A 24,329-nucleotide genomic window follows, 5' to 3' on the forward strand; every position below is an offset into this window, starting at 1 on the left:
CTCATCCCAACGCTCCGCCCCTCCGCACTACAGCCCCCATCTCTCACCGCGCCGTGTATGCGCACATCCCTCCTCCTCCTCCGGCCGGGAAGTGGCGGCTCCTCCGGTCCCGCAGTGAGCGGAGCTGCGGGTCGGAACGGAGCGAGGCTGGGCCCCTCTGGGCTCCTTTGGGCTCCTTTGGGCTCCTTTGGGCTCCTTTGGGCTCCTCGGCTCCTGAGGCCGGTGGAGCCGCTGAGTGTGGGGCTGTCGGCTGTGGAGACTCGGCGGAGGTTGGTGTGTGCGGCGGTGGGGGGTGGGTTCAGCTTTAAGGGCGTTTATTTGGGGTACGGGGCTGTTTTGGGCCTTACTGGGATGCGGGAGGACCGAGCCGGGCCGGCTCTGTGGGTGTGAGCCGCCCCACTGCCCCCCATGTCCCATTATGGAAGGTTCCCATTGCTTGTTAGGCCGGAATGAACCCTATATAAACACAATGTGGAACCCGAATAAAGTGCCCCTGTGTGCCTTAAGGCACGATCAGTAGCGACTGCAGTGCTCACAGTGAGGTGAAATCGTTAGAGCAGAAGAGGAAAGTATTCAGTTTTGTCCCCAGTGTGAGATGATAGAGGGCAGCTGTGTCTGCTCAGCCACTGGAGCTGGAATGGGGAGTTTTAGAGCTGTCGCTTATGGTTTCGTTTGGCTCAACTGATGTGTTGGCTCTGAAATCAATGTCCTGATGTATGTTGTTAAACAGACTGACTTACATGGGGCTGGAGGAGCAAGTTGGGTGGTGAGAAATGCCATTGAAATGCACCCTGCTCTCATTGAGGTCCCTGGTCATTGGGGTCCCTGGCAAATGCTGCAGTGCTGGTGCTGGGGGTCAAAGCAAACAAACCTTAATTCAGCCTCTCAAACAGGAGTTTTGTGGCTGGATCGTTTAAACTTTGTGCTAAGTCAGGTCCCTGTTGTCATTTGGGGCGGGAGCAGGACACCCATCTCTGCTGCTGTGCAGTCTCAGCACAGGGAATATTTCCCTTTTCAGGTGGGGAAGCAGATGGCAGAGCTGTGCTCACATGCAGTGGGGCTGGGTGCTTTAGCTGCCGCATCCAGAGTCAAAGTATCTCACTGCCACCCTGGGTGTGACAGCAGGATTTTGTCACCTGCCCGTTTTTAGCATCAGATACTGATGGTGGCTGAAAGATGCGGTGCTCACTGAGCTGCTTTCCTTCATCTCCTGCTGCTGTACTGCAAAAGAAGGACAAAACAAACTGCTGACTCCCTCCAAAAAGCCTCTCCCTGTTCCTCTGCTTGAGGCTGAGGGAATAAATTTGGCAGCAACAACTTTGCAGGGAAAATGGTGCAGTTCCCTATTTTGGGGCTCAGAGCACCTGAGCTCTGCATTGTATCCAGCTGCACTGTGGGATGGACAGATCCCCCCCACTCCAAGCCCTGCTCTGACTCAGTCCAGGCAGAGTGTGGTGTGAAACCTGCCTTCAAATGATCTGGTGGAGGCAGGTGTCGAGTTTGACACCTACGGTTTGAATTTGCTGTTTGGAGCAGTAAAATAACCAACCTGTGTGTGTTGCTGTGGCTGATTACTTCTCACCACGAGTGGGGTGTGCTGCTGGTGACCCGGAGCACTTTGGCATTTCTGTGTTGCTTTCATCTCATAAATGCAGACACGTGGGTGAGTCTCTTCTTTGCTCGATTCTTCTCTTTTTTTTTTTCTAATTCTATTTCTTTTTTAAGCTAGCAAGCCACGCCAGCAGGATGGATGGGATGCTCTGTGGAGCGTGGGCTCTTCCCCCATCCGGCAGCGATGTCATTCTCCATGCAGATGGCATCCTCCAGTGGAAGCCACCCACAGCTTTGCTGCCTCTTGGGAGGCACGAACTTTTCTGTTTGGCAGGAAGGAAGCTCACAGCTCCTTATTGACTGGAGTGAAGTGAGCAATCAACAACGTGAGACCTTAGGAGGGAGAAGGTGACTGTATTTTTAAACCCCAAATGAATCTTGTTCATTCGCATTCGTGTTCTTCTTGTAGCCAGCTGCTCACCAGCACTGCCATGGAGATTTCCAAATGCTCTGCATGGTATTCAGGCATAAGATAGACGTGTCCAGCTGGTCTGGACAGAATTCCTTGCAACAACACAGCAGCACAGGAATGCCAGCTATCAGTGCTCTGCCTCCTGGATGCAGCTTGGTGACCATGTGTGATCAGTATCCCTGCTCCTAACATTTAACAGTGCTGTTAGCACAACCAACACCACTTTGTGAAGTGAGTGGTCATCATTTGTAAGTGAGCTGTCACCTCTCAGTCCCTCTTTTCCACCTCCTCACCCAGGAGGTCCTGCTGCCTGTCCTGCTGGGTGGGCTGTGGCAGCACATGGAGCAATGCCTATGGAACCATACACATGTGTATAGCTGTTTCTTAATAGCATCTTCATTCTGCCTGTGTTCCCTAATAACGTGTCTGTCCCCACTGCTGTGGGTGACCCCACGTGATGATGGCTTTGGATTTGCTGTTTTAAATTCCTTGGGGGCTGAGATCATTGGTGATGTTTTGTCTGCAATTTGTCTTTGCTCTGTGAGTTGTTAGGATTTAGTTGCTGCCCTCTGTGTCCTTATCTGGATCTTATGCCTTATCTTAAGGCTCCTACCCCATTCTCTATCCTTCCCCAAATAATTTCATAACGGCTTTCTGCAGCTGACTTGAGTTGTTAGTGATGCAAGCTGTCCCTTGTTCTAAGATAACCCTTGTTTTCCAGCCCCAGAAGCTGTAGGTAGTACTGCTGTGATCCGGTCCTCAGCACAGGCTGTTCTCTGTCCCCTCTGTTCCTCCTGCCACTTCCATGCTTGTTCCTTTCATTTCTTCTTTTGGATCAAGCTTAACAAATTTATTTCTGTGCTTTGCTGACTTTCATGCATTAAGGATTGTCTTCTGGCTTTGTGTACGTGTATAATGCTGCACAGGAGGAGTGGAGGGACTGATCCTGGATGACAACGGATGATCAGATGCAGTGTCTGAAGGCACAGACTCAAACACATGAACAATCCACAATCCAAATCATTTATTGCAGCTTCTAGCATCCCTCATATACATTCCCACCTTCTCCTTCGTAACTTTCCTGCCCTCCTCTACATGTCAACAGAACATTCCACAAAGTCACCTCTGGTCTACGCCTTAACTGTGCATGCAGGCACTTATCTAGTCAGTTGTGAGTGGTTCCTAGCCATGTTCTCTTCCTCCCAGTCAGGATTGCTAATCCTGCTATGGTCACGCATCTCACTTGACTTTTGTTTGGCATCACCCATCTCACTTGACTTTTGTTTTTCTTTCCTGGAGGCATCCTGGGTTCTCAGCATTCCTCTCTAATGCTGTTTTTCTTGCTCCACAGCTTCTGCTCTGAACGTTCTTGAATCCCCACAATCAGAGACCTGAATGGAGCTGGCATTGTAGCCCTGGAGTTAGACCAGTGCAGAGTTTCAGGATCTGCCTGCATAACCAAGTCATCAGTGTGCACAGGTGCAGGGCTTGGCATCCTTCTCAGGTCTGAGCTTGGCTCAGTGCTGATGGATATGCTTAGTGCAGATCAGCAGCGGCATTGGGCTACTTTTGCATAAGTCTGCAGGCTCTGGTGGTGTCTGGTGTTGGAAGCAGAGTCTTGTCAGAAAGCTCTTTCTCCAAATTTGCAGAAGTCACATTGACATGTTGCAGGTGGTGGCACCTCATTTGCCCTTGACCAGAGTGTATTCCCTTTCCTGTGGTCTCCTAAATGCACAATGATTATCTTCTGTGAAAGGCTGAGTTTGTGTCGTGTGTCTTTAAGGTGTGTTGATTATAGAGCATCATTCTCAGCTCTGCTGTGCCCTGTGTCTCTCCCTGCAGGTTCCCCAGAAGATGGTGTAAAGCCAGTTGGTGCAGCTGCTGCTTGTGATCTCCGTGTGTCCAGACCTCAGGGAAGACCATGGCAGCAGCTCAGGGAGCAGGAAGCAGCTTGGCCGGGCCCCCCATAGCCTCCATCCCAGGACACAGCAGCTCCACAGCAGTGGTGGTGTGGGAATGGAAGGACGAGTTGGGCTGGTGGAGGCCGTACAAAGTGAACGTGTGCAACTTCATAGAGCAGGGTTTCCAGGCTTCTCAGCAGAAGGGGCAGCGTTCTGGATCGGGGCTTGTCAGCAGCAGCATCTCTCTGGGACATGCGGATGCTAGCTTGGCTCCCTATGTCATCGACATCCCAAGCCTGATGCAGTTCCGGCAGGATACAGGTAAGGGAGCTTCCTTCTCATGTCAGCATTTTTGTAAGCCTGCTTGTGTGCTTAAAGAGAGCCCTGCAGAGCTCTGCTGACACTGTTGTTACTTGCTATGTGCTCTGTCTTCTCTCCCGACACTGTGTGCCACCTGGCATGTGAGCAAAGCACTGTTGGCTGACATGAATCTGCAGGGCTGTGCCAGGCAGACAGGTGAGAGAAGCCTCATCGTGAGACCTCTACAGCTCAGAGCTCGTGGACTAGGCTCCTCAGAGCTGGAAATTTTCTGCCTGCCCCCCCCAGCCCGCATCCATTGAAGACTGCTCCCACAGAAAGGCCTTTTTGCAATTGAAACCCTCCTGGCTTCATCCCTTGTTCCCTCTGCAGTAGGTGTGCCAGCTGCTTTACTTTGGCATGCCATCCTTTGCGAGCTGCTCTGTGAAAGCCTTCTGCCCCTGGCACAACAATGTAATGCAGCCACTGAATAGTCCCCCATTGCTGCTGTCCCAGGCTCACTTGCTTCCTTCCAGGGAGGAAGGGTGGGCTGCTCCTAATTGCAGGGCTGAGGTTTAATTTTCATTCTCATCTTGATTTTCTGAGGTCACTGGGCCTATGGGCTCAGAATGTGCTGATATGGTTTCTGCCCTCTTTTGCTCCAGATGTGCTGAGCAGCTGCAGCTCACAAAGCAGGGATGTAATATGTGCTCTTATCTCCAGAAAATCCAGGGAGATTCCACATTACACACTCCTAAACGAAAGGAAAATTCTCCATGCATCGGTTTTGCCTTTGCCAACACCTTTCCCCCTGCCACAGGACACAGTCATGTTTAGCACACTGCCTGAGCCTCACACCAGGCTGTGATGTTGGGCAGTGTACTGGGTTCTTGCCAGCTGAAGCAAGAAATGAGCACTGTCTTGAATCAACTGCAAAATGAGACAATTCCTACAGGAAAGGGAAGTGGTTGGAGTGGTGAATGCTCATCGCAGCTGCATCCGTGTTTTTGTTCTGACTTTATAGTGCTTACCAGTAACCTTGAGATGAGTTTTCCCTATAAGTGTCTTGAGCACTAGCAGTATTGGCTCAGCATGGCCTGGAAGCTCTGCTGAGAGCTGTGGCTTCAAGCAACACAATGCAGGCCACCGGAGCTGGCACCAGTAGTTGTTTCTTGTTTTCTTCACACTGCACTCGTGCAGGACATATCCCAGCTGGATGAGGTTGAGATCTCAGCATGTAGAGGTTGATTACCTGTGGGAGGCTGAAAGATGTGTCCCAGAGCAACTGGGACATCCTTATTCACGTGTGCAGGTGCCTTGTATCTCTTTAGTCACTTGTGAAAAGCCTCAAAGCATCCAGTTATATTGTCCATCTAGCTATACTGTCCATTGCAGGATGATTTGGGTTTAGTCATCCCAGAGAAACAGCACGGTACAGTTTTGGAAATGATGCTGGATGACGTGATCTCCTCTTTGTGTGGATGAGGTTTGTGGCAGTCTTTTTAACAACAAAAAGGCTCATTCTACTTCGTAGCTCTCCTGCAGTGTTTCCCACTGATTTGGAGGGATGCTGATCAGAGCAGCCAGGTCTGTGAGCCTCCCTCCATGGGTAACTGTTCCTATGTGCTGTGTGTGTGACTGTTGAGAATGCTCATATCCCCTTTTTGTGGCCCACTTCTAAGGAGGACTTTCTCTCTGCAGGGCTCTGCCTTAAGCTCGAACCTTTCTAAGCAAGCAGCCAGCTGACCTTTGTCATCTGCTGGAGAAAAGAATCTCTGCAGGAAACATCCCCATGAAAAATCTTTAAACAGAGCAAAAAATAGGCTGTTGTATTCTGCTCATTAGCTATTAGACAGACAAATAGCTCTTCAAAGGAAGCCAGGGAGAATAACAGGAAGCCAGTGTTAACGGGACTAGCATCCCCACCAACAGGGAGTGACAGCTGTGCAGGGGGATCTTGTGGGCAGGATTAACTGCAGGCTTCAGCTGCTGCTTTGGGCAGATTAACTGGAAGTGAATGTGAGGCAGCAGCAGGAGTTGTCCTCCTGCCACAGCTGTTTGCCCACCCGGGAGATGAATGCCAGCTTCCCTGCCAGCCTGGGGGAAGGGGACCCTTCCATTCCTTGCATGCCTTCACTTATTATTGACTCCTAAAAGCTCCTCTCCCCATTGCAGTTTGACTATCTTAAAACTTCAGGTCACTTGCAAACACCTGAAGTGTTCCCTGTGCTGCTTATAGCTTCTGAGCTGCCTTTGGAGCAGCTTTGGACTGCCTTGCTGATTTCTTACCCATGTGTCCTGCTTGGCTTTCTAACACCTTGCTTTACCTGTGCTGGTCTCCTCTCTGCTGGTAGCAAGCTCCTAGCATCCATCTCTAAATACATGGCTTGTGTCACTGTGTTGGTCCCAATCTGATCTCATCCTCCTTCCCTCTGCTCAGATCTTCCCCAGTGTCTGTTGAAAACATAGACTTGTGCTCTCAGTCTTTCTCAAACCTGGCAGGAGTTGATTGCTGAATGGGAGCGGTCCTTGCTTGAGTTGCTCTTGGCTGTGTTCTCTGTTTTCCCATGTCAGGCACTGATTCCTGGCTGGGGAAGGTTGGCTTAGTTCTGCTGCTACCTTCCACCCTTGCTTTTGCCAGAGCAGGGCCTTATCCCACAGGAGTCTTTGGGTTTTTCAGCTGAGCCATCAGGGGTTCAACCCTGGGTCCTACAGGTCAGGTATGGAATTTCACAGGGTCTCATGGTCTGGCCACCAAAGCACTCAGCAGAAGCCACCAATGCTACTCACAAAGAAGCCTGGGAGCACAGTAGGAGCAGAGATATGACTTCCACGCTGTCAGCAGAGCTGCAGCACAGGTTGTCCTCTGGTGCAGGCAGAGTGGAGTCCCACAAAGCCACAAGAACATCCTGGGGCAGTTCTCACAGAGCTGAAGTGCAGATACTTGTTTGTTGATGTGCTCTTTCACCTCTTTCCTGGAGTTCAGGGTCAGAGCCCTCCTTACTGCTATTAGAGGCTTTGTTGGTTTTGTTTTTTTCCTTCTTGCTGCTGTTCTCTGAACTCCTTTGTGTTAACAGCACTTTGCATTCCTGTTCCCCACCACCTGCCTGCATTCCCAGACTTGCCCTGGGGTATTCCCAGCTTCTCTTAGTGCACTGGGCTGCTGAGCTTTTTTCCCACTGCAAACAGATCTGGCCCAGCTGCAGAAGCCTATTTCTGCAGAGGTTTGAGCTTCTGTGCTGTTAGGTGGTTCACTTCCTTCTCAGGAGCTTTTTTGCTTTAAAAAAGCAACTGAGTGAGGTCCCCTTGGAAGCTTCTGGGGGGTTTGAGCGCCTTGCAATGACAGCATATCTGCTTTCAGCGCTCTTCTTTTATGTGAGCAGCTGTTCTCTGCAGCATCCAGATGACTTTGCTGGTTTTCTATGCTCGCCTTGCAGCAGTCAGGAGCTGAGAGAAGCTGGGTCTCTCCTTCCCTTTCTGAAGCCCTTGTCTTGCCCTCGTGAGACTCCTCTTGTGGGAGCAGAGTTGCCCAGGCCTTAGTGCAGCAGACGGAAGTGGGCCTTCAGCCCCAGCCGCACTTTCTGTAGGTGCTGTGTCTCTATAGTTACTCCGTTGTTGAGGCTGTGGGAGGTTTATACCAGATCCGTGCCTCAGCCTGATTTTAACATCAGTGAGACATCTGTGATTGCTGCTCCTTCGTGTCTGGGTGTGTCGGTCTCCACATCCTCTCTCCTTCCCTCCCTTCCCACCCTTCCTCCCAGCAGCTTTTGAACCCGTTGCCAGCCCTCAATCAGATTTGGCTGGTGGACATGGATCTCCGAGGTGTTCTGTTTCTCTAAGCTCTGTGAGCAAAACCACCTTTGTCGGGATGAGAAAATCTATTAGTGCTCTTATTTAAACGCCGCAGATCAGTGTAGGAGCACATCACTGAAGCAGGTCTGCTGCTCTGATCTCAAAGTGCTTTTTTCTTTCCTACCAGGGACGATGCGGGCCGTCCGCAGGCACGTCTTCCCCAGGGACTCGGCAGCTGGACAGGGCATCATCTGGGAGTGGCAGAACGATGAACGTGGCTGGTTCCCCTACGCGATGAACATCTGCGAGTTACTGGAGCAAGCCTGTGCCTCCAACCACCAGTGGGTGGACTTTGGACCCTTAGGCTACGACTATGAGGTCGACCTGGTGGCTCAAGTGCAGACCAACAAGACCACGAGGTTCCGCCGCAGTGTTCGGAGGCGGGTGGACAGTCCGTACCCTGTGACGTCCTCCTTGGCCCCCGTTCACACAGGGACGGGTTGCTCGTGCCAGCAGTGCTGGCTGAACGGGGGGACTGGCCCCATCACCACGCGGTACCGGAACTCCATGATAAACTTCCCCAACTCCTCCACTGCACCTCAGGTTTCTGGTAGGACGACATCAGTGGGTTCTTCCGGCGTCGGCTTTGTGCCCTATAACAAACCCGCTTTATCTGGAGCGAGGTCCACACAGCGACTCAATGCACAGAGCAGCTGGGCTTTGCCCCAGGCTGGAGGTGCCGTGGGCCCCAGCACAGGACTGTCCACATCGAATGGAGTCAGGTACAGACCTCGACTCACCTTCAAACGCTGCGCGTGTCCCAGAGACCTGCTGTACTCAGGTCTCCATTGTTTAGGAGCCTTTCTCACTGAGCTCCCTAAAAGGAGGCAGCCTTCTGGTGTCTGATGGATAAGGAGGTTTCCCTTCTGCTTTTCCTTGCTTTTCTCCCTCTTGAAATTTCATCCCTGTCAGCCAGGAAAGCCACGTTGAACCATTGAAGGAAGTGCTCAGGTTGAGATACTGCAGGCGTGAGGAAATGTAAGGTAGCATTTTGAGAGGGATAACCAAGTGAAGGCAAAGGAGACTTATAGGCACTTCTATTTAGTTCAAAGTATGCTTCAGTTCTCCTCAGGCCTTATAGGTGCTGCAGGCCGAATGGAAAGCAGCTTACCGCACTCTTCTCTCCCATGCACAGGTTGCTTGGCATAGCCACAGTCAGTTATCCCCGGGGCTGTAGCCAGCAGAGTCAGTGTCTCCCTCAAAAGTGGAGCACTTTCCTCTGTCTCCTTGCAGGGTTGATCTCTATGGAACCCAAACCATCAAGATGCTCATGAATCATGTTTTTAGGGTCGTAGTTTTCACTGCACACAAGATGTTTTCGAAGCCGATCTTCCATGGCCTGTCTTCTTTCCAAAAGCTGATGATGATACATGCACTGCACGTCTTCCAGCTATAGGAGGGCTGAGTAAGGGCTGTCTGACTGCTGCTGTCATCATGTAGAGCAGTATATACGCTCTGCACTTTAATAATCTCAAGCATCACTGTGAGCATCTGAGCAATTAGAAGCAAACTTGCCAGAGCTGATTTACCTGTCCATGCCAGCCCAAGTAAAGGCATAGATAAAAGACTGGAAGGGCAGAAAGAGCATACTGTGCTCCATGCAATTAGCAGAGTGTTTTGAAGTTTGTATCTTAAGCAGGACTTCAGTCTTGCTCTCTTGCTGAACCTCCCTCCTTGGGGATGTTCAGAGTCCTTTGACATTACCTTTCCAAGGGCTCTGGCCTTTCCCCTGTCCAGACAGGTGAATGCACATGGGGCAGTGTCTTCCTCTGCAGTTCATTATGTGAAAGGGTTTCTTTCAACGCCAGCTGACAGCTCAGGATGGCTTTTCCCCTTCCTTCCCATGTGGTGAGCTGGAAATAGTGCAGAGTTGGGGTAATAGCTCTTGGCTGGGGTTATGTTCCCAGGCTCATGAAGCCCGTGTTCCAGCAGAAAATACCCTCATTTCTGCGAATTAAGGGAAACCTGAGTAGCATACTCTAACAATGCGTTTCATTTAATTCCTAAGCCCACAGCATTCCTTACCCACTGTGTTCCCTGTCTTTCCCCTCAGCTTAGCTCTGTGGCTTAGCTCCTCTTCCGTTGCTCCTCACTGCTGTATCACTGAATAGTGAGGCTTTTGTGGTTGCAAGGATGAGGTGCTAATTATGCTGTGGTCATTATCCAAGGAGGAGATTGTGTGTCTTTGATCATCTTATCTGCACCATGCAATTCCTTTAGCTGCTCCCTCTCTATGGCCATCCTGCAGCTTGCACAAGCATCCACCAACAGAGCTGTGCTGCTGTACAGAGCAGTGTGTGCTGCAGGGAAGGGAGACGTGGCACTGAGAGATTCTCCAGTGTCTAATAAAGGTTGTGTTGTGTGCACTGCGCAACCTTTGGCCCTGAAGCATGCAACACTGGCAGACATTTAAAAAGCTTGCAGGGAGTCCCAGCTCCTGCCTTGCTGGAGCTGAGCTGTAACTAGCAGTTCAAAAGCTACCAGAGACTGAAAGACAGTGCAGTTACCCACCCAATTACATGCACCCAGTTTTGTAGGAAATGAAGCTAAACATGGCAGCTTTTGTGGTATCAGTGGTGGGAGAATATTTCCTGCTTGCTGCAGGGATGGAGGTCAGGGTAGAGCTCAGGCACTGTATGCTGCAGGTTTCATTTCCCTGTGCTCCCAAAAGGATCAAAGTCTCTGGAAAACAGAGAGGAGCACTGGCTGGAGCAAGCCAAGGCATAAGTAGATATTCCTGGCTCTGCTCTAATGTATGAAATAAATGTGGGCAGGTTATTTTGCTTCTCGGTGCCTTAGTTTCCTCCCAGGCAGTAAATATAGCAATTCCAGCCTCCTTGCAAACTACACTTGAGAGCCACAGATGGAGTGTGCTGTGTGTGTAGAACAGAATGCAGCACTGCCTCCAGCAGCTCTCTATCCACGGGTGAAGCTGTGCTGGGAAGCATCGTGTGCTGCAGCCCCAGCTCTTCCCATGCACTCAGGAGGTGCAGATCAGGGAGCACTCAGAGATTTCAGGCATTGACTTTCAGCTGCTGCAAGGGCCGAGCTTTGGCTCAGAGATGCAGGCAACAGCTGGGAATCTGTGCAGCGGAGGTGTGGGAACAGGCACGCCTGCTTGGAGGCAAGGCACGATGTGTGTTACACGGCTATAGCAATATCCTCCTTCATTACACCCTTCCTTGTCCAAAAGAAAAACCACCTGAGGCCCAACGTAAGCTCAGAGTTGCATTTCTGCACCTTTTTTAGCATGGCAACACTTCCTCCTACGCACTGCGGCTTCAGATCTGCCCAGGCAGCATTGTGGCAGAGGCAGCTCAGTGTGAATTTCCCTTGGTTTCATCAGCCTCATGGCTGGGATTTCTGCAGGTTTCTGCACGTGGCAGCCCTGCCCCTGTGTTCACATGGATGAGTTAACACATCCTATTTCAAACCTAGATGTAGCCCACATGAAATAAAAGTTAGTTAGTTCCTACATCATTAGTTGCCTTAAAGCCTTCCTGCAGTCAAAGCTAACATGCTCTGCCTTTACTGTAAGTAAGTCTTGAGGGCTCTTCTCACTTCACAGTGCTCATCATCCCCCTCTTGGATCAGCTCTGCGTTTCCTTTCCATGGGGGAGATGGAAGCACCCAGGTGGCTGCAGCACTTTGGGCACAAAGCTGTGTCACATACCAGGAATGGACACTGCAGTGTCTCCTGGGCTGCTTCCTGGTGGGAGAGAAAAATAAGTGAGAGGGAACTGTGATGAAGGAGCGAAATCAGGGAAGGAAGAAGTCATAAAGAGGGTCATAGTCACTAAGAGCCCCTTGAAGTTGAAAAGAGGATTTCCACTGTGGTCAGAAGGGTTTGAACTGGGCTGCAGTGAGAACAGTTGGTTGCATCACTTGAAAATATTGCAACAGTAGGGGCAACAGTGGGGAAAACACAGTCAGAAAAGGAAGGAAACCTCTGCAGTGTGAAGGACCCTTTAAAAGTCTGGAGGCTGCCAACAGCACACTGAGACGCAGGGTTCCCTTGGGGGCTCAGAGAATACAGGAACCTGCTCCAAACACAGCAGGCAGGGGAACTGCAAGGTGGGGATGCATCGCTGCTGCAAGAATGGGAGGTAGGCACGTGTCACTGCTGGATCTTAGCGGGGCTGCAGAGAGGGATCGTCACTGCCTGTGATGCTGTGTTGCTTGTGTAGTGACTGCAACTGCTGCCCGTGAGCTGCTGTGCTTGTGTGCCACCTAAGGCAAAGCCCAGCGTGGTGGGCTTCAAGCTGGGGTCCAGCTTTGTCATGGTTTTATGATTTTTGGTTACTGATATTCCACATCATAACATCACACAGTGCACTGGGAGTTAAGTATTAATGCTCCAGTTCTGGGTACCAGTCTGGAAGAGGAGAACTGCATTCCCTAGGGGGGCTTTGTGGTCAGAGAACTACCCATATTTCCTAAGCTGCTTAAGGTGCTGTTGCCAGCACTAAGAAATGCTACCAAAACAAGCTAGGAACCTAAAAGGGATGCTTGGTGTCCACCTTCTCTTGGCTTCTCAGGTAGAGTGCCTGCCAAACTCTTCTGAGTCTCTTTCAGTTTTTTCTCCCCTTGTTCATATATGTTTATAGTATCATCAAAGATAACAAGCATTAGAACCCTGCTTTACAAAGGGGTGGGCTTCTTAAATATAACTCTTGGGCCAGTGGGGGTGTGGGGAGGGGAAGGGGGTCCCAGGTGAAGCTCACCTGGGTAATTAGAGCCTGTTAAAATATCTAGGGCTGTGTGCTACTGCAGCTCAGTTAGCTCTTGCTTATTTGACTGCTGACCTGTACTGTTATATTTTTCTCTTTCTTGTTCTCTCTCTAGCACTGTAAACCTCCCAGTCAAGATGTCCAAGCCCAGCAAGCTGAACCAAGCCTTGGCAGGTAACTACATTGTTTTGCTTTATCTGCATTATTTCTAGGGTTATGTGAGTGTCTCCTCTGGCACTTGCTTTCCCTTTCTAGCCTTTAGGGAAGCTCTGGTTTGTGTTTAGTAGCAAAAAAGTTCTAGTCCTAAAACCCAAGCAGTAGAAAGAGCAGACTTGAGAGAGAGCAGGAAGGCTGGACCTTAACAATTGTTTTTTCTCATTAGAGTTTGTTGTAAGGTGTTGTTCCTTTTTTTAGGAGAGGGTTTGATGTTGGTCAACATGGATCAGTGCTTTCCTAACACGAGAACAGGATGCCAGCTGGTGTGTAGTCAGTCTTGGGGCCGGAGAGATGAGCTCTGTGGGCTCATTGAAGAAGCTCTGCTTCTGAATTGTGCTTTAGAGACAGGTTATGAGGACAAGTGGGTGTATTTAGGGTTTGGGTGCTAATTTGTTAGCTATAGGGTGGCACCTGGGCCATGCTGTGTGCTGGCTGGCAATTGATGCTTTTCCTTTTTCCTTCCTTAGAGGAGGAAGGCTGTAGTGCAGGCAACTGCATGGGATGATTTTGTCTGGTTTTATTATAAAGGCTGAGATAGCTGTTAGCTTAAAAAGGGTTGTAATGCATTGCCTTAGGGAAAGGAAGAAACAGAAGTTAAATCAGTCGCTGTCTCCTGTGGCAACACAATGCAGGCTGGCTTGTTATCATTGAAACCTGTGAATCTGATCCTAAATATACCCAAGCAGTGCATCTGAGAGAGATGAAAGTGCAAGTTTTCAGTGCTGCTTTTCAGAGTAGATTTGCCTGTGGAACATGAAATGGCGTTGCCTTGAAAATGGCAGCTCACGCTTATAGCTTTCAGTAAGTGCTTAAAATCTGAGTGCTAGAACTTGATGCTGGTGTTTTGCCTTGGTTGGCTGTAGCTATGGGGTCTGCAGTGTGACAGTGGCTGCTGGGAGTACAGGTTTTGCCCTGGTGATGCCCTGGCACTGATGTTTCTGGTCATCCAATTTGAGTGCTGTGATGAGGATTGTGCCTTGTGGGTCTCCAGAGCCAAATGGGCACCATGTAAAGTCAAATGCAGGCTGTGCTGACAGCATGTAGCCCCTCCAGCTCAGTCTTAATAGATCAGGCTTTGTGGAAATGAGGTGTAGAGTAGAGCTCACACTTGCTCTGGGAGGATGACCTGTGAGCAGGGCTCGCTATGAGAGCTGTGAGTTTCATCCCCTGACTATTAGCACTGACTGTAATTAGTTACTTAATCACAGAAGGGTAAATACAGCAAAGGACTGACAAGCCCTACTGTATCCAGGCTATGTTAATAGTGCTAACTGTGACCTCGTTCTGCATATGCAAATTGTCCCTTGTTAATTTGAAAGGTCTCCAGGTCCCTGGGAGGCAGCAAGTGGGAGATCCAAGCAGCTGCAGGGTGCAGTGTGTTGTGTGCTGGGCTGAGTGGTCTCCGCAGGAGCATCCATAGGGCGAGCATCTCTTCTGGGTTCTCTGTTTGTGTAGCCCATGGCTGTGATCAGACCTGAGATGCTCTGAGGGGCCAGGAAGGGGAGAAACGTTCTGAATCAGCAGGTAATGGGGAATCCTGCTGTCAGTGAGAAGGAGGGCTTTGGTGGTGTGATGAATACCTGGGTTCTTAGCAAGGAATTTATAACACTGCAGCTCCAGGCCCCAGAAATCACAAAGCTGACTTTGAGAACCTGTTCTCTATGCTTTTTTTTCCTTATTTTCTGTTACTTTAGTATTTTGAGTTGTGCAGAAAATCTGTCATTGAAGTGTTCTTTCCACTCTTGGTATTGGGTTAGTACAGAGAAATGCCAAAATATCAGTCTCAGCAAACTGCTAAAGCGCCGTGTTGGTGTTTGAGCTGTGGCTGGATGGGTGTGTTGGGCTGGGGGTGAGTAAGCAGCTGGTTGGTGCTCAGTGCATTATGTAAGGGTGTTTTCCCCATGCTAATATTCTGCACAGGATATTAAAAAAATGCCTTATTTACATAGGAGGCCGAGAAGAGCTGGTGGATGCTGTCAGAGATGCAGCAAAAATAACTTTACCCCATGCAGTTTTAATACGGTGCTCGTGGCCACGTAGATGCTTTGAGTAAGAGAAAAAAGGGAGAGAGGTGTGTGCTTCTTGCTTTGTACACACACACATGCACTTGGCATGTACACGTCTCCATGTGAGTCTGGGATCCCTTGCTGGTTGCTCTTGTCACCAGACCTGTGGGAGGATTGTTGGATACTGAGGTTTCCAGCCTTGTATCAGCACTCTGAAGGAGGAATTGTTGTGGTGTTCTTTTGGCTTATCTCAAACAACACAGCACAGGAGCAGCCCCATTCTGAATGCTCTCTTGGTTTGAATCTGTAGGAAGAGAGGATTCATTGTGTGCCTCTGTGAGGGCAGCAGAAGGTAAAAATAGAAAAGTGTTTTCTTGCCAATTTAAGGTTGTCTGTGCAGAGAGCATTGAACTGGGGGTAGCTCTCCTGGTCCTTTGCTTAACCTGTGCTCTGTGTGCACGTGGACCTGTTGTTGCCTTTGCAGTTTGTGAAATGAGAGTTTCTGGAATTAAGTACTTGCTTTGCAGTGATTCACAATGCTGGTAGACGACTGTGGGTAAGTTGTTCGAGGTACAGGAAGGGCCATACTAGCAGGTAGCTGAACTTGGATGAGGTTCCAAGCCTTGTTCTTCACTTGGCTCTCTGACATGGAGTCTGAAGTCTCTGCTTTTATCTTGTTCTCCTTTCCCCCCCCCCTTTTGCAGTGGGCTTTGCATGTTAGTTAGCAAACTGCTGTTGGTCTCCTCAACAGAGCACTGATTGTACATTTGTATATCAGTCAGATAGATGCGTGTGGGTGGTGACAGTCCCTGCTGGTCTTTGCACTTCTTGTCAAATGCCAGTCTTTGCAATCCCTGTAATCACAGTGCTGAGAAATGAGCATTTGACACAGCATCACCACTTCCCTCCTTCGCACCAGGCTGGGGAATGGCATTTCCCAGCTCTGGTGGGGTCAGGCAGTTGGAGATTTGCAACTTGAGGACACAAGTACCTTCCTGGTGCAAGCAGGGGGCAGCTGTGCAGCTCCTGGGAGTAGCTTTCATTAGGGGGACACTTAAGCTGTTCTGGAGGCTGAAGGACTGCTGGTGTAGCATGGGGCCAGCAGCAACCTGCAGCTGGTGATTGCAGGAAGCTGTGATATCTATGGATGCAATGTTCAGTCGTGGTTCACGCTGCTCCCTTGATGCTCATACTGAGAACACCCAGTGCTGGTAGTGGGGTGAGGTCACTCAGTGCCACTGTGCTCTAAAGATCCTCTATCCCTGCAGCTCCTGGGTGTGGGAGGGGGGTTATGTAAAGCTGAGTCAGTGAAGGTGACACCTAACAGGGTTCCTGGTGTGGGGTTACCTGTTTCCATGTGTGCTGGGGGGTCTATAGTGCATGGGGCAGCCTGGGCCTTCCTTGGGTAGTCCTGTACAAATGGCTGTGTCTCATATCCCAACTTGTGAAATGCTTTCTGTCTAGAAGTCTACGGTCCTTACACGCTGTCTATCTTACATCTAACTCTTGCATCAAGGAAGACTTGAACAGTGTGTGGGATGCGTAATGTACTTGGACCTTATGTGAAGCCAGGGCTGCATGGGGACTGGCTCTGCTTGTGGGGTGCTTATGTGGGCTTTGTGCAGGGGATTTCTACTTGCAGGCAGTGGTTCCTTGACTGGCTTCAAGCAGGAAGCAGCCTTACTGCTTGCACTTGGGTGGTGTTTCCCATCATATCTCCATCTTCAGTCCTGTGTGGGCTGGTACCTTATTTTGTCCTGAATGATGCATTTGCTTTTCTGTCTTTCCAACTCAGTTGAATATGGGCTTAAAAAACAGAAGTCTTCAGCTTTAGCCATGAGCTGTGCACGGATCTGGGGATGCTGGTGAGGATTTCCTTTGTGTTAGGATGTGGTTTAGCACAGGCAGCTTATAGGAGATAACATCTGGGGAGGTGCTGGCTTCTGGGTTGTCTGTTGTGTCTGCAGCCATGAGTGATTTTTGACTGTGGCATCCTTGAGAATGGACACCCACACATGCAGGTGTTCCCTGGAATGTGAGTTCTAAAGCAATATGTCACCTTAGGAATATTCCGGCGTCAGCAGGCCTGAATTTCCCAGGTGGATGCTTTGGTTTGCTGCCCAGGTTCTTCCTTCTGAAGGCCTCTGGATCCTTGTGCTGACTCTAGTCCTGCTGCCTGTCAGGTGTTTCACATTGAGGGCCTGGGTTTGGTTTTGTTCTGTATTTTATTTTCTTTTTCTTTGGAAGTTTTGAAGGTTGTTTTAATGAATGTGTTTCCCCGTTGTTTCCCTCCTGCATGTGGATCTCGTACCTGCTGTAGGCATGACGGCTATTCTGATGTCAGCCGCTGGACTCCCCGTGCACCTCACCTGTGTGCCGCAAGCTGCCAGCACCCATAAAGCCACTAAAAAACACAGCTCAGTTAAGGAGGGGAGGAAAGTGTCCAAGAAAGGTAGTTCCTGCTCAAACTGATATCTGCTTCCATCTCCTCTTTATCTCTCTGCACTTGTTCTACCTCCTTCTTTTCCTCTCGTCTCTTCCCTGAACCCCGCTGGCTCTTCTGGTTTGGCTCGTGATGCTCATCCTGCCAAGGATGAAGTGTTGTATGTGGTCTCTGACAGGCTGTACAATAAGGTGAGAAGGCAAACCCCATCCTGAGGAAGCTCTGCTTTGTTTCCATCAGTCACTAGATCTGGAGCAGCACAGTTGCTCTCTGTGCACGACTGATTTCTGCAGGTTTCAATGAACCCTTGGGGTCTGGCACTTATCCACGTGCTGTCTCAGGGCAGGTCTCCTTGTGAGCTGTGCCCATGGCTGAGTCACAAGGTGAGGAGGATCCTGTAGCCAAGCAGGTCCTTGAGTCACGTAGGGCATTCGGGGCCAAACTGGGATGGGTTTTTCTCCACTCCTGTCTGAGATGGGAGTAGAACCCTCTCTGTGGTGGCAGGTATGGCTGGGTTGCTTCCTGCTGAGGTGAGCCCCCAGGGCTTGCTCCTGCCCTTCAGTGCTGCTGGCATCGTGCACCCTCTGTCTTGAAGGCTGTAGTATCTGGTGTGTGATTTCCATGGAACTGCTGGGATGGGTGTCATAGAAGATCCTAATTTGGAAGAGACCCATAAGGATCGTCATGTCCTGGGGTGGGCAGCCAGCCTTTCTCTGCAGATAAGCAGAGGGAGCTGCAGGCTGCACAGCTCTGCTTGAGATACATGCCCAGCACGGAGGTGTCTGCATTCAGGAGTACAAAGAACCTCATGGATGTGGTGGGGAGGCATGTGGCTGTGTTGGAGCTTGCTGCTGTTTGGGTCTAAGAGCCAGCATGTGCAGTGAGGTGTGGGCAAACCCCCTCCGAAGGGGGACACTAAACAGATATTTAATGTGGAAGGAGATGCCTGGCTGTGTGAGCTGTGCCCTGTGCTGCTCTGGAGAACCAGCTCCCTGCTGTGGCTCAGCAATGCCACCTGGTGGGACCAGGGAGCCTCCATCCTGAGGGGCAGAGAGGGGTTGTGAGCAGAAGGGACTGTGTGATGTGAGCACGGTGCAGCTCCTTCCATCTGGCATTGCAGGATCCGATCCAACCGTTCTGCTCAAGATGTGCTGCAGATGAGATGCTTTGCCAGCTCTGCTGCTTCCAGTGCTCATCCAGGGTGGAGGGATGGGCCTTTCTGTGGACCCTCCTTGCTGGGAGCAGGGAGGCTGTAGCTACAGAGTGCTGAGCACAACTGCTGCCTGAGGAGGGTCTTGGTGCCCCGAGGAGCAAGCTGTGCCTATGCAACACTGCTGGCCAAGGAGTGCTGTACTGCAGCAACAGTAATGAGCTTGACTTTGTCAAACTGTTCTTGTTCTCTTTCTTATAAACCCTGAAGCTATAACAGGCAGAGACAGGTCCATTTTGTGCCCTGAATTTCTACATCTCCACTTTACACCTCTCCAGATTTTTCTGTCACTGTGAGCTCCAGCAAGAGCTGTGCATCCAGGTGCAGGCACATCAGTGTGAGCGCCAGCAACTGGTACTGAAATAGATGGTGGTGGCTGCAGCTCATGCTGAGTCCTTGCTGTCTCCTGCAACCCCCAGTCCTTCCTCTTGGGTGCAAAAGAAGCATTTACCCTGCTGACACCCCCTGCCCTTTGCTGGGCAGGCAGTGTGCTGCCAGTATCAACCTGCAGCTCCCAGCCACAAGTGGTGGGTGACTGTGCTTGGCTTTGGCTGGAAACAGCCTGTCTGAGCCTGTCTGCTGCTCAGTGTATGGCCCTCATGGGGTGCAACTGCTGCGAGTGTTTGGTTGCTGAGTGAGGATTCAAAATGCATCTGTGAAATGTCGCCTTTGGAAAAGCCTCGTTTCAGCAAGTGGCTTATTATCTACAGGGAGGAAGGGGAAGCATTAAGGAAAATCATTATTTCTTTTGGTAAATGAAAGGATGGTAAACATTCCTTCACATCCTGGGTAGATCAATAGCACAGTGCTAGGCCAGCTGGTGGTAAACAGCATTGAAAATGCAACTGCAGAATTGACCAGTCCTCTATTAATCTTGAAAACCACGGAGCCTGAGCAGGCTCTGATCCCAGGGGATGGCTAGAACAAAGGCTTGGAAGCAAATGCTTCCACAGAGCAAATAATGCAGTACGGGAGTGATTCTGGTGTGGAAATGTGTGGCTTGTGCCACAGCTGCTGCTCTGGGGCATAGCAAGTGTATCTGATGGCAAGGTGAATAGCTTCAGAGCTGCTAAATCTGTCATGCAGGTGAGCTGAGGTGTTGGGTAATGTGCTGGGCAGGCAGTGCTGCTGGTTGGACACATGCTCTGTTTGCTTCCCTTGCTGTCTGTACAACCTTGTCCGTGTGTCTTTTTGGCATTGCTCTCTCCAGTCTGTAGCCAGAGGAAATGAGAAGGAAGGTCACCTTGAAGAGCCACCTGAAAACCAGCCAGATAGAGGAGGACTTGTGATCAGCCTGGTAGGCAGCACGGAATGCAAACACAGTCCCTGTGATCAGTACTTAAGGAAGGAAATCTTATTGTGCACAGAGCAGGCTGTATGTCCTCTCCAAAACTTGCAGAGCAGAAGCTGAAGCCTCCTGTTGCCTACAACACACACGAGCAGTGCCATGTTGTGTTTGTCAGCTGGAACCTGGGGCAGGGACATCACGGAGTGCTCTGCTGGGACTGATTTGACCACAGGAGGTGGTGGGCTGAGCTGAGCACGAGTGTTAGCAGTTCATGCAGATGGCATCCCTGTGCCGCTGTTTCTGGCTGGCATGTCTTCATCCACTGTGTGTAAGCAGCATCCCAGTGGAGCGGGCAACACAACAGTGTTCTCTGTGAGGTCAGAATGAGGCCCTAAGGCAGCTACTGGCCCTGCTGAGCTCTTATCCTGAGTGCTGGAAGGTGGAGGTTTGTTCAGTCTCCTGTTTGTTTCCTGCTCTTCTTGTGGCAGCCATTGGAGATGCTTTTCCAAGGAATTCTGGCATGCGCCTGAAGTGGAAAACTGCTGTTTGCAAGTTCCTGTGTTTGACTTAATGCTTAATGTGTCCTGTCAGCACCTTCCTGGCTGAGGGGCTCCAGGGCAGTAACCTCTCAGCCCCACTCAGTCTGAGCCATCACACATCTCCTGCCTGGCGCCAGCACTCACAGGAGCATCCTCTCACATCACAGGCTTATTTTCTCTCTGTGCTCAGTTATACCTCCCTGCTGCTCACGCTGCCAGACACCAAGTGTTTCAGGATGGCCAGGAATTCCCTTCTTAAAATAACTCGTCTTAATGACTGTGCCTTTATCTTGGATAAAGTCTAGCACCCGGTTCATCTGTCTTCCTTAGTGAAATGACTTTCCTCCCACGTTAGCTCGTTGCCTCATCTCTTGCATTGCCCTGGATCTAGCTCTGCAATGAAGAGGTGCATTCTTCCTGTTTGCATCCTCCTCTTTGCATCTTGCCCATCTCTGCCAGCAGCATTCAGAGGGATCAGTCTCCTGCCTGATGTTCTGTGCCAACTGCCAGGTCGCTGCCAGTTTCATGCTGGCTATGGCACGTGAACAGCCCTTCCTGTCTGCTTTACGGTGTTTGGCTCTACTATGAGAAGTAGTTGTCTGGAAAACAGAACCCACTGCTCATTGAGGGAGGGTTGGAGTACAGCTTCCTTGCAAGCCCCAGGGTAACAGCACTGGTGCTTGTGGCTGTTCAACCTCTGTTAGAATCTGTCTGTCCCAGGACAGAGGAGAGCAGCCTTCACTGGTGCATCTCATCCTTCATCTCCCCCAGAAACAGGCTTGGAGCAGAGCAGGAAGGATGAGGAGCCCCCAGCGCCAAGTGTCAGGTCTCATTTTGCCTCCTGCTGGGTGCAGCCTTAACATCACTTGTACAAATGTTTCCTTTTGCAGGCTGGTGGAGGAGCCTGGCTGCCTCTGTGATGAGCCTGATGATGGGTAAGGAGCTCCAGCTGGGTGCAGTGCAGATGTGTGATGCTCGCTGGCTGGATCCAGGCCTGGCCAGGCAGTGCAGTTCCCAGCAAGAGATTGGCTGGGAGCTGGGTGACAGCTGATGCTGTTGGCCTTAACCAGATCAGGGTTTTATGTGATGTTTGCTGCGTAATCCTGTAACGCTTCAGAGGGGATGGGGCATGTGCTTAACATGCTTTGGCAAGCAAAATCCTCCCTTGGCAGGAGAGAGTTATGCTCAGGGAAATGGGGAATGTCAATGTGTTGTACTGCAAATGGGGCACCTATTATAAAACTCTTGTGTATCTTGTGAGTTGTGTCGTGTCTTACTAGATTTGAGTGTGTGAAAGCTCAGGAGAAAAGCCAGTGTTTTGTGTTAAGGATGCAAGGCTAATTCTGCTGTCCTCAAGATAAGGTCTGCTGCTCAGTATATGGCAGGTTTCTCCTGAAGTGCCAGCTGCAGGGTTTGGCAGTGTCTTACTCACAGTATGAGAAGGTTCCCTGTCAGCTGGGTGGTGTGGGATTGCCTTTTCTCCTTTAATAGCCTATGACAGAATTCTTTCCCACTGAGTGTACTACGTCCTTGAGCTGAGTTGGATTGTAGTTGCACAGAAAGTTCAGTTGGGACCTGGCTGGCATTACTTGGGATACATTGGGGCACCCAGAGCACAGCAGCTGCCTGAAGGTGGCTCCCCTGGGTGTGCTGCACAGGGCACAGACATCCACTGCTACATGGCAGCTCTCACCTTAATGGGAATCCTGTGAGCATACAGAGGTTTGTGCTTGTGGATTCTTCCATCTGCAGCACTCTGTTCCAGCAGTGGGAACTTTTGCAGGGCTTCTGTGGATTGGCTGGAGCAGCCTTTTCTCTCCTTTCTAACACGTATCTTCCTCCTTGGCATCCTGGCCAGTTACTTGCTGTCACCCTGCAGTGCCTTTATACCTCATGGTATGCCTGATGTCTTTCTCCTCTGTCCTTGTGCAGCAGCACCAACTGACCCAGAAGCAGTGGTGAAGAAGTACCTGGTGGAGGTGAAGGGCACTCCTGCAGATGAGGTAAGGGGTTATGGGGGTGTATACAAAGCTGCCTAGCTGCTCCATAAGGTGCTACATGGTGCCCTTCTCCTTGCCGTCTTGTATTCCAGGACTGTATCATCTGCATGGAGAAGCTGGCCTCTCCTTCAGGTTACAGCGACGCTTGTGAGTGCAGAACAATCAAGCCAGAGATGGTCGGTCGCCTGACAAACTGCCAGCACTCCTTCCATATGCTCTGTGTGCTGGCCATGTACTCCAATGGGAACAAGGTACCGAGGCAGCCCATCCCCAGTAGGTCCCATGTGCCCTTTATCTGGGTGATGCACTGCAGAACTCTGACACCTGCTTCTCTCCCCACAGGATGGCAGCTTGCAGTGTCCCTCCTGTAAAACCATCTACGGGGAGAAAACTGGTACTCAGCCCAAAGGGAAGATGGAGGTCTCCACTTTCCCTCAATCCCTCCCTGGCCACAGGGACTGTGGGACAATCCAGATCGTGTACCACATCAGCAGAGGCATTCAGGTGAGCATGGCATGCTCCTGAGAACAGCCGCAGCCTGCTGGCAGGAGTTATGAGAGCCTCCCTCCCACAGAAGTACAGGGCACCAACGTGGTGCCTGCAGGCGGCCCCTTGCTGTGCAGCCTGCAAAGGATGCCTTTCTTCTGAGGTTTTCCTCAGGCCATGTGGAAAAGCTGTGCTTATGGGACTGTCTCCCACATGATCTGAAGAGCTGGCTGTACCTGTATCCCAGCATGAGGTGCCTCCTGGAGGACCTCTTGATGCCGACATGCCCTATAGGGACATGCCAGATACCTCCTACAATCAGCAGTGCCCTGCTGCTTTCACATGAAGAACTGCCTTGATACAGGACTGCCAAATCCTCCTGCATATCCCAAATTTTGCTGCTGTCTGAGGATGAAAATGCCACATATGTCTTACCTGTTTCAGGGCCCCGAGCACCCCAACCCAGGGATGCCTTACACAGCAAGAGGCTTTCCTCGCTATTGCTACCTACCAGACAATGATAAAGGCAGAAAGGTAAAGTGTTGTGTGATGGGGTTTCCTATTGGGGCACCTGATCAGTGGTGTGGGGATACACCAGTGTTGGAAGGGACCTTGTTTCCTTGGTCTCCTGCTACAGCAGGGATTTAGGCTGTTAAGCTTCTGGCAAGCAGCTTTTGGGGCTTCAGCTGCTGAAGGACAGTTCTGACTTCTTTTTATTTCCTTCCTATATTTCTCCACCAGGTCCTGGAGCTCCTGAAGGTGGCCTGGAACAGGCGCTTGATTTTCACAGTGGGTACCTCCAACACCACTGGTGAGAGCAACACTGTGGTATGGAATGAGATCCACCACAAAACAGAGATGGACACAAACCTGAGTGGTCACGGCTACCCTGACCCCAACTACCTGGACAATGTGCTGGCAGAACTGGCTGCCCAGGGCGTCACTGAGGACTGCCTGAGAAAATGAGTGGTGTTGAGGGGCTCAGCTGGGCTGTGCACATCTTTGTGGCCCCCTGCCCAGGTGCCCACCCAGTGCACTTAATCCTGTTGCCTTAAGTTCCTGTGTCTGACTGTCACACTAAGCAATAACACTGTCATGTGGGAGCGCTGTGTACTCTGTACAGTCTGTTTTTTCCTGATGGGAAGCATTTTTGTAGGAAGTGTGGCTGTGTGTCCAGGTAAGGTTGGTGTCTGCAGTTAGCAGAGTGGTGGTGAGGTGACAGGCCCCCAGTCCTGGTGCTGCCTGGGGTGACAGAAGCATCTCTCTCCTGTAAGAGCACTTAAGAAGAGGAGGAGGACCTCCCTCCTTTTCATTGCAGCTCCTTCTGATCAAAGCCTC

The 24,329-nt window shown here is 50.6% G+C and overlaps 1 protein-coding gene across 4 annotated transcripts; it reads left to right on the forward strand.

Annotated features, from left to right (window-relative positions):
* The first annotated feature begins 34 nt into the window (after positions 1–34).
* Positions 35–24,094, forward strand: DTX2 (deltex E3 ubiquitin ligase 2). 4 transcript variants are annotated; one of them, XM_015880505.3, is made up of 11 exons: positions 35–269; positions 3,866–4,245; positions 8,201–8,795; positions 12,919–12,977; positions 17,346–17,477; positions 21,396–21,440; positions 22,438–22,508; positions 22,598–22,756; positions 22,848–23,009; positions 23,436–23,525; positions 23,733–24,094. In XM_015880505.3, the coding sequence occupies exons 2-11, from the start codon at positions 3,945–3,947 to the stop codon at positions 23,955–23,957; spliced, it is 1,839 nt and encodes a 612-aa protein (XP_015735991.2). In that variant the 5' UTR covers positions 35–269; positions 3,866–3,944; the 3' UTR covers positions 23,958–24,094. The 4 variants fall into 4 exon arrangements, with proteins under 4 accessions (XP_015735991.2, XP_015735993.2, XP_015735994.2 ...); XM_015880507.3 differs by lacking the exon at positions 21,396–21,440; XM_015880508.3 differs by lacking the exon at positions 17,346–17,477.
* Positions 24,095–24,329: the final 235 nt, after the last annotated feature.

This window comes from Coturnix japonica, chromosome 22 (assembly GCF_054131305.1).
Source record: "Coturnix japonica strain WE chromosome 22, WE-NBRP24, whole genome shotgun sequence".
Taxonomy (NCBI): Eukaryota; Metazoa; Chordata; class Aves; order Galliformes; family Phasianidae; genus Coturnix; species Coturnix japonica.

Bases quoted from the DNA above. Each gene is read 5' to 3' on its own strand.
- DTX2 (XM_015880505.3), top strand. From the start codon at position 3,945: ATGGCAGCAGCTCAGGGAGCAGGAAGCAGCTTGGCCGGGCCCCCCATA. The intron at 12,978-17,345 runs GTAACTACATTG...TACCTGCTGTAG, and splicing joins GCTGAACCAAGCCTTGGCAG to GCATGACGGCTATTCTGATG. The intron at 22,757-22,847 runs GTACCGAGGCAG...CTCTCCCCACAG, and splicing joins TGTACTCCAATGGGAACAAG to GATGGCAGCTTGCAGTGTCC.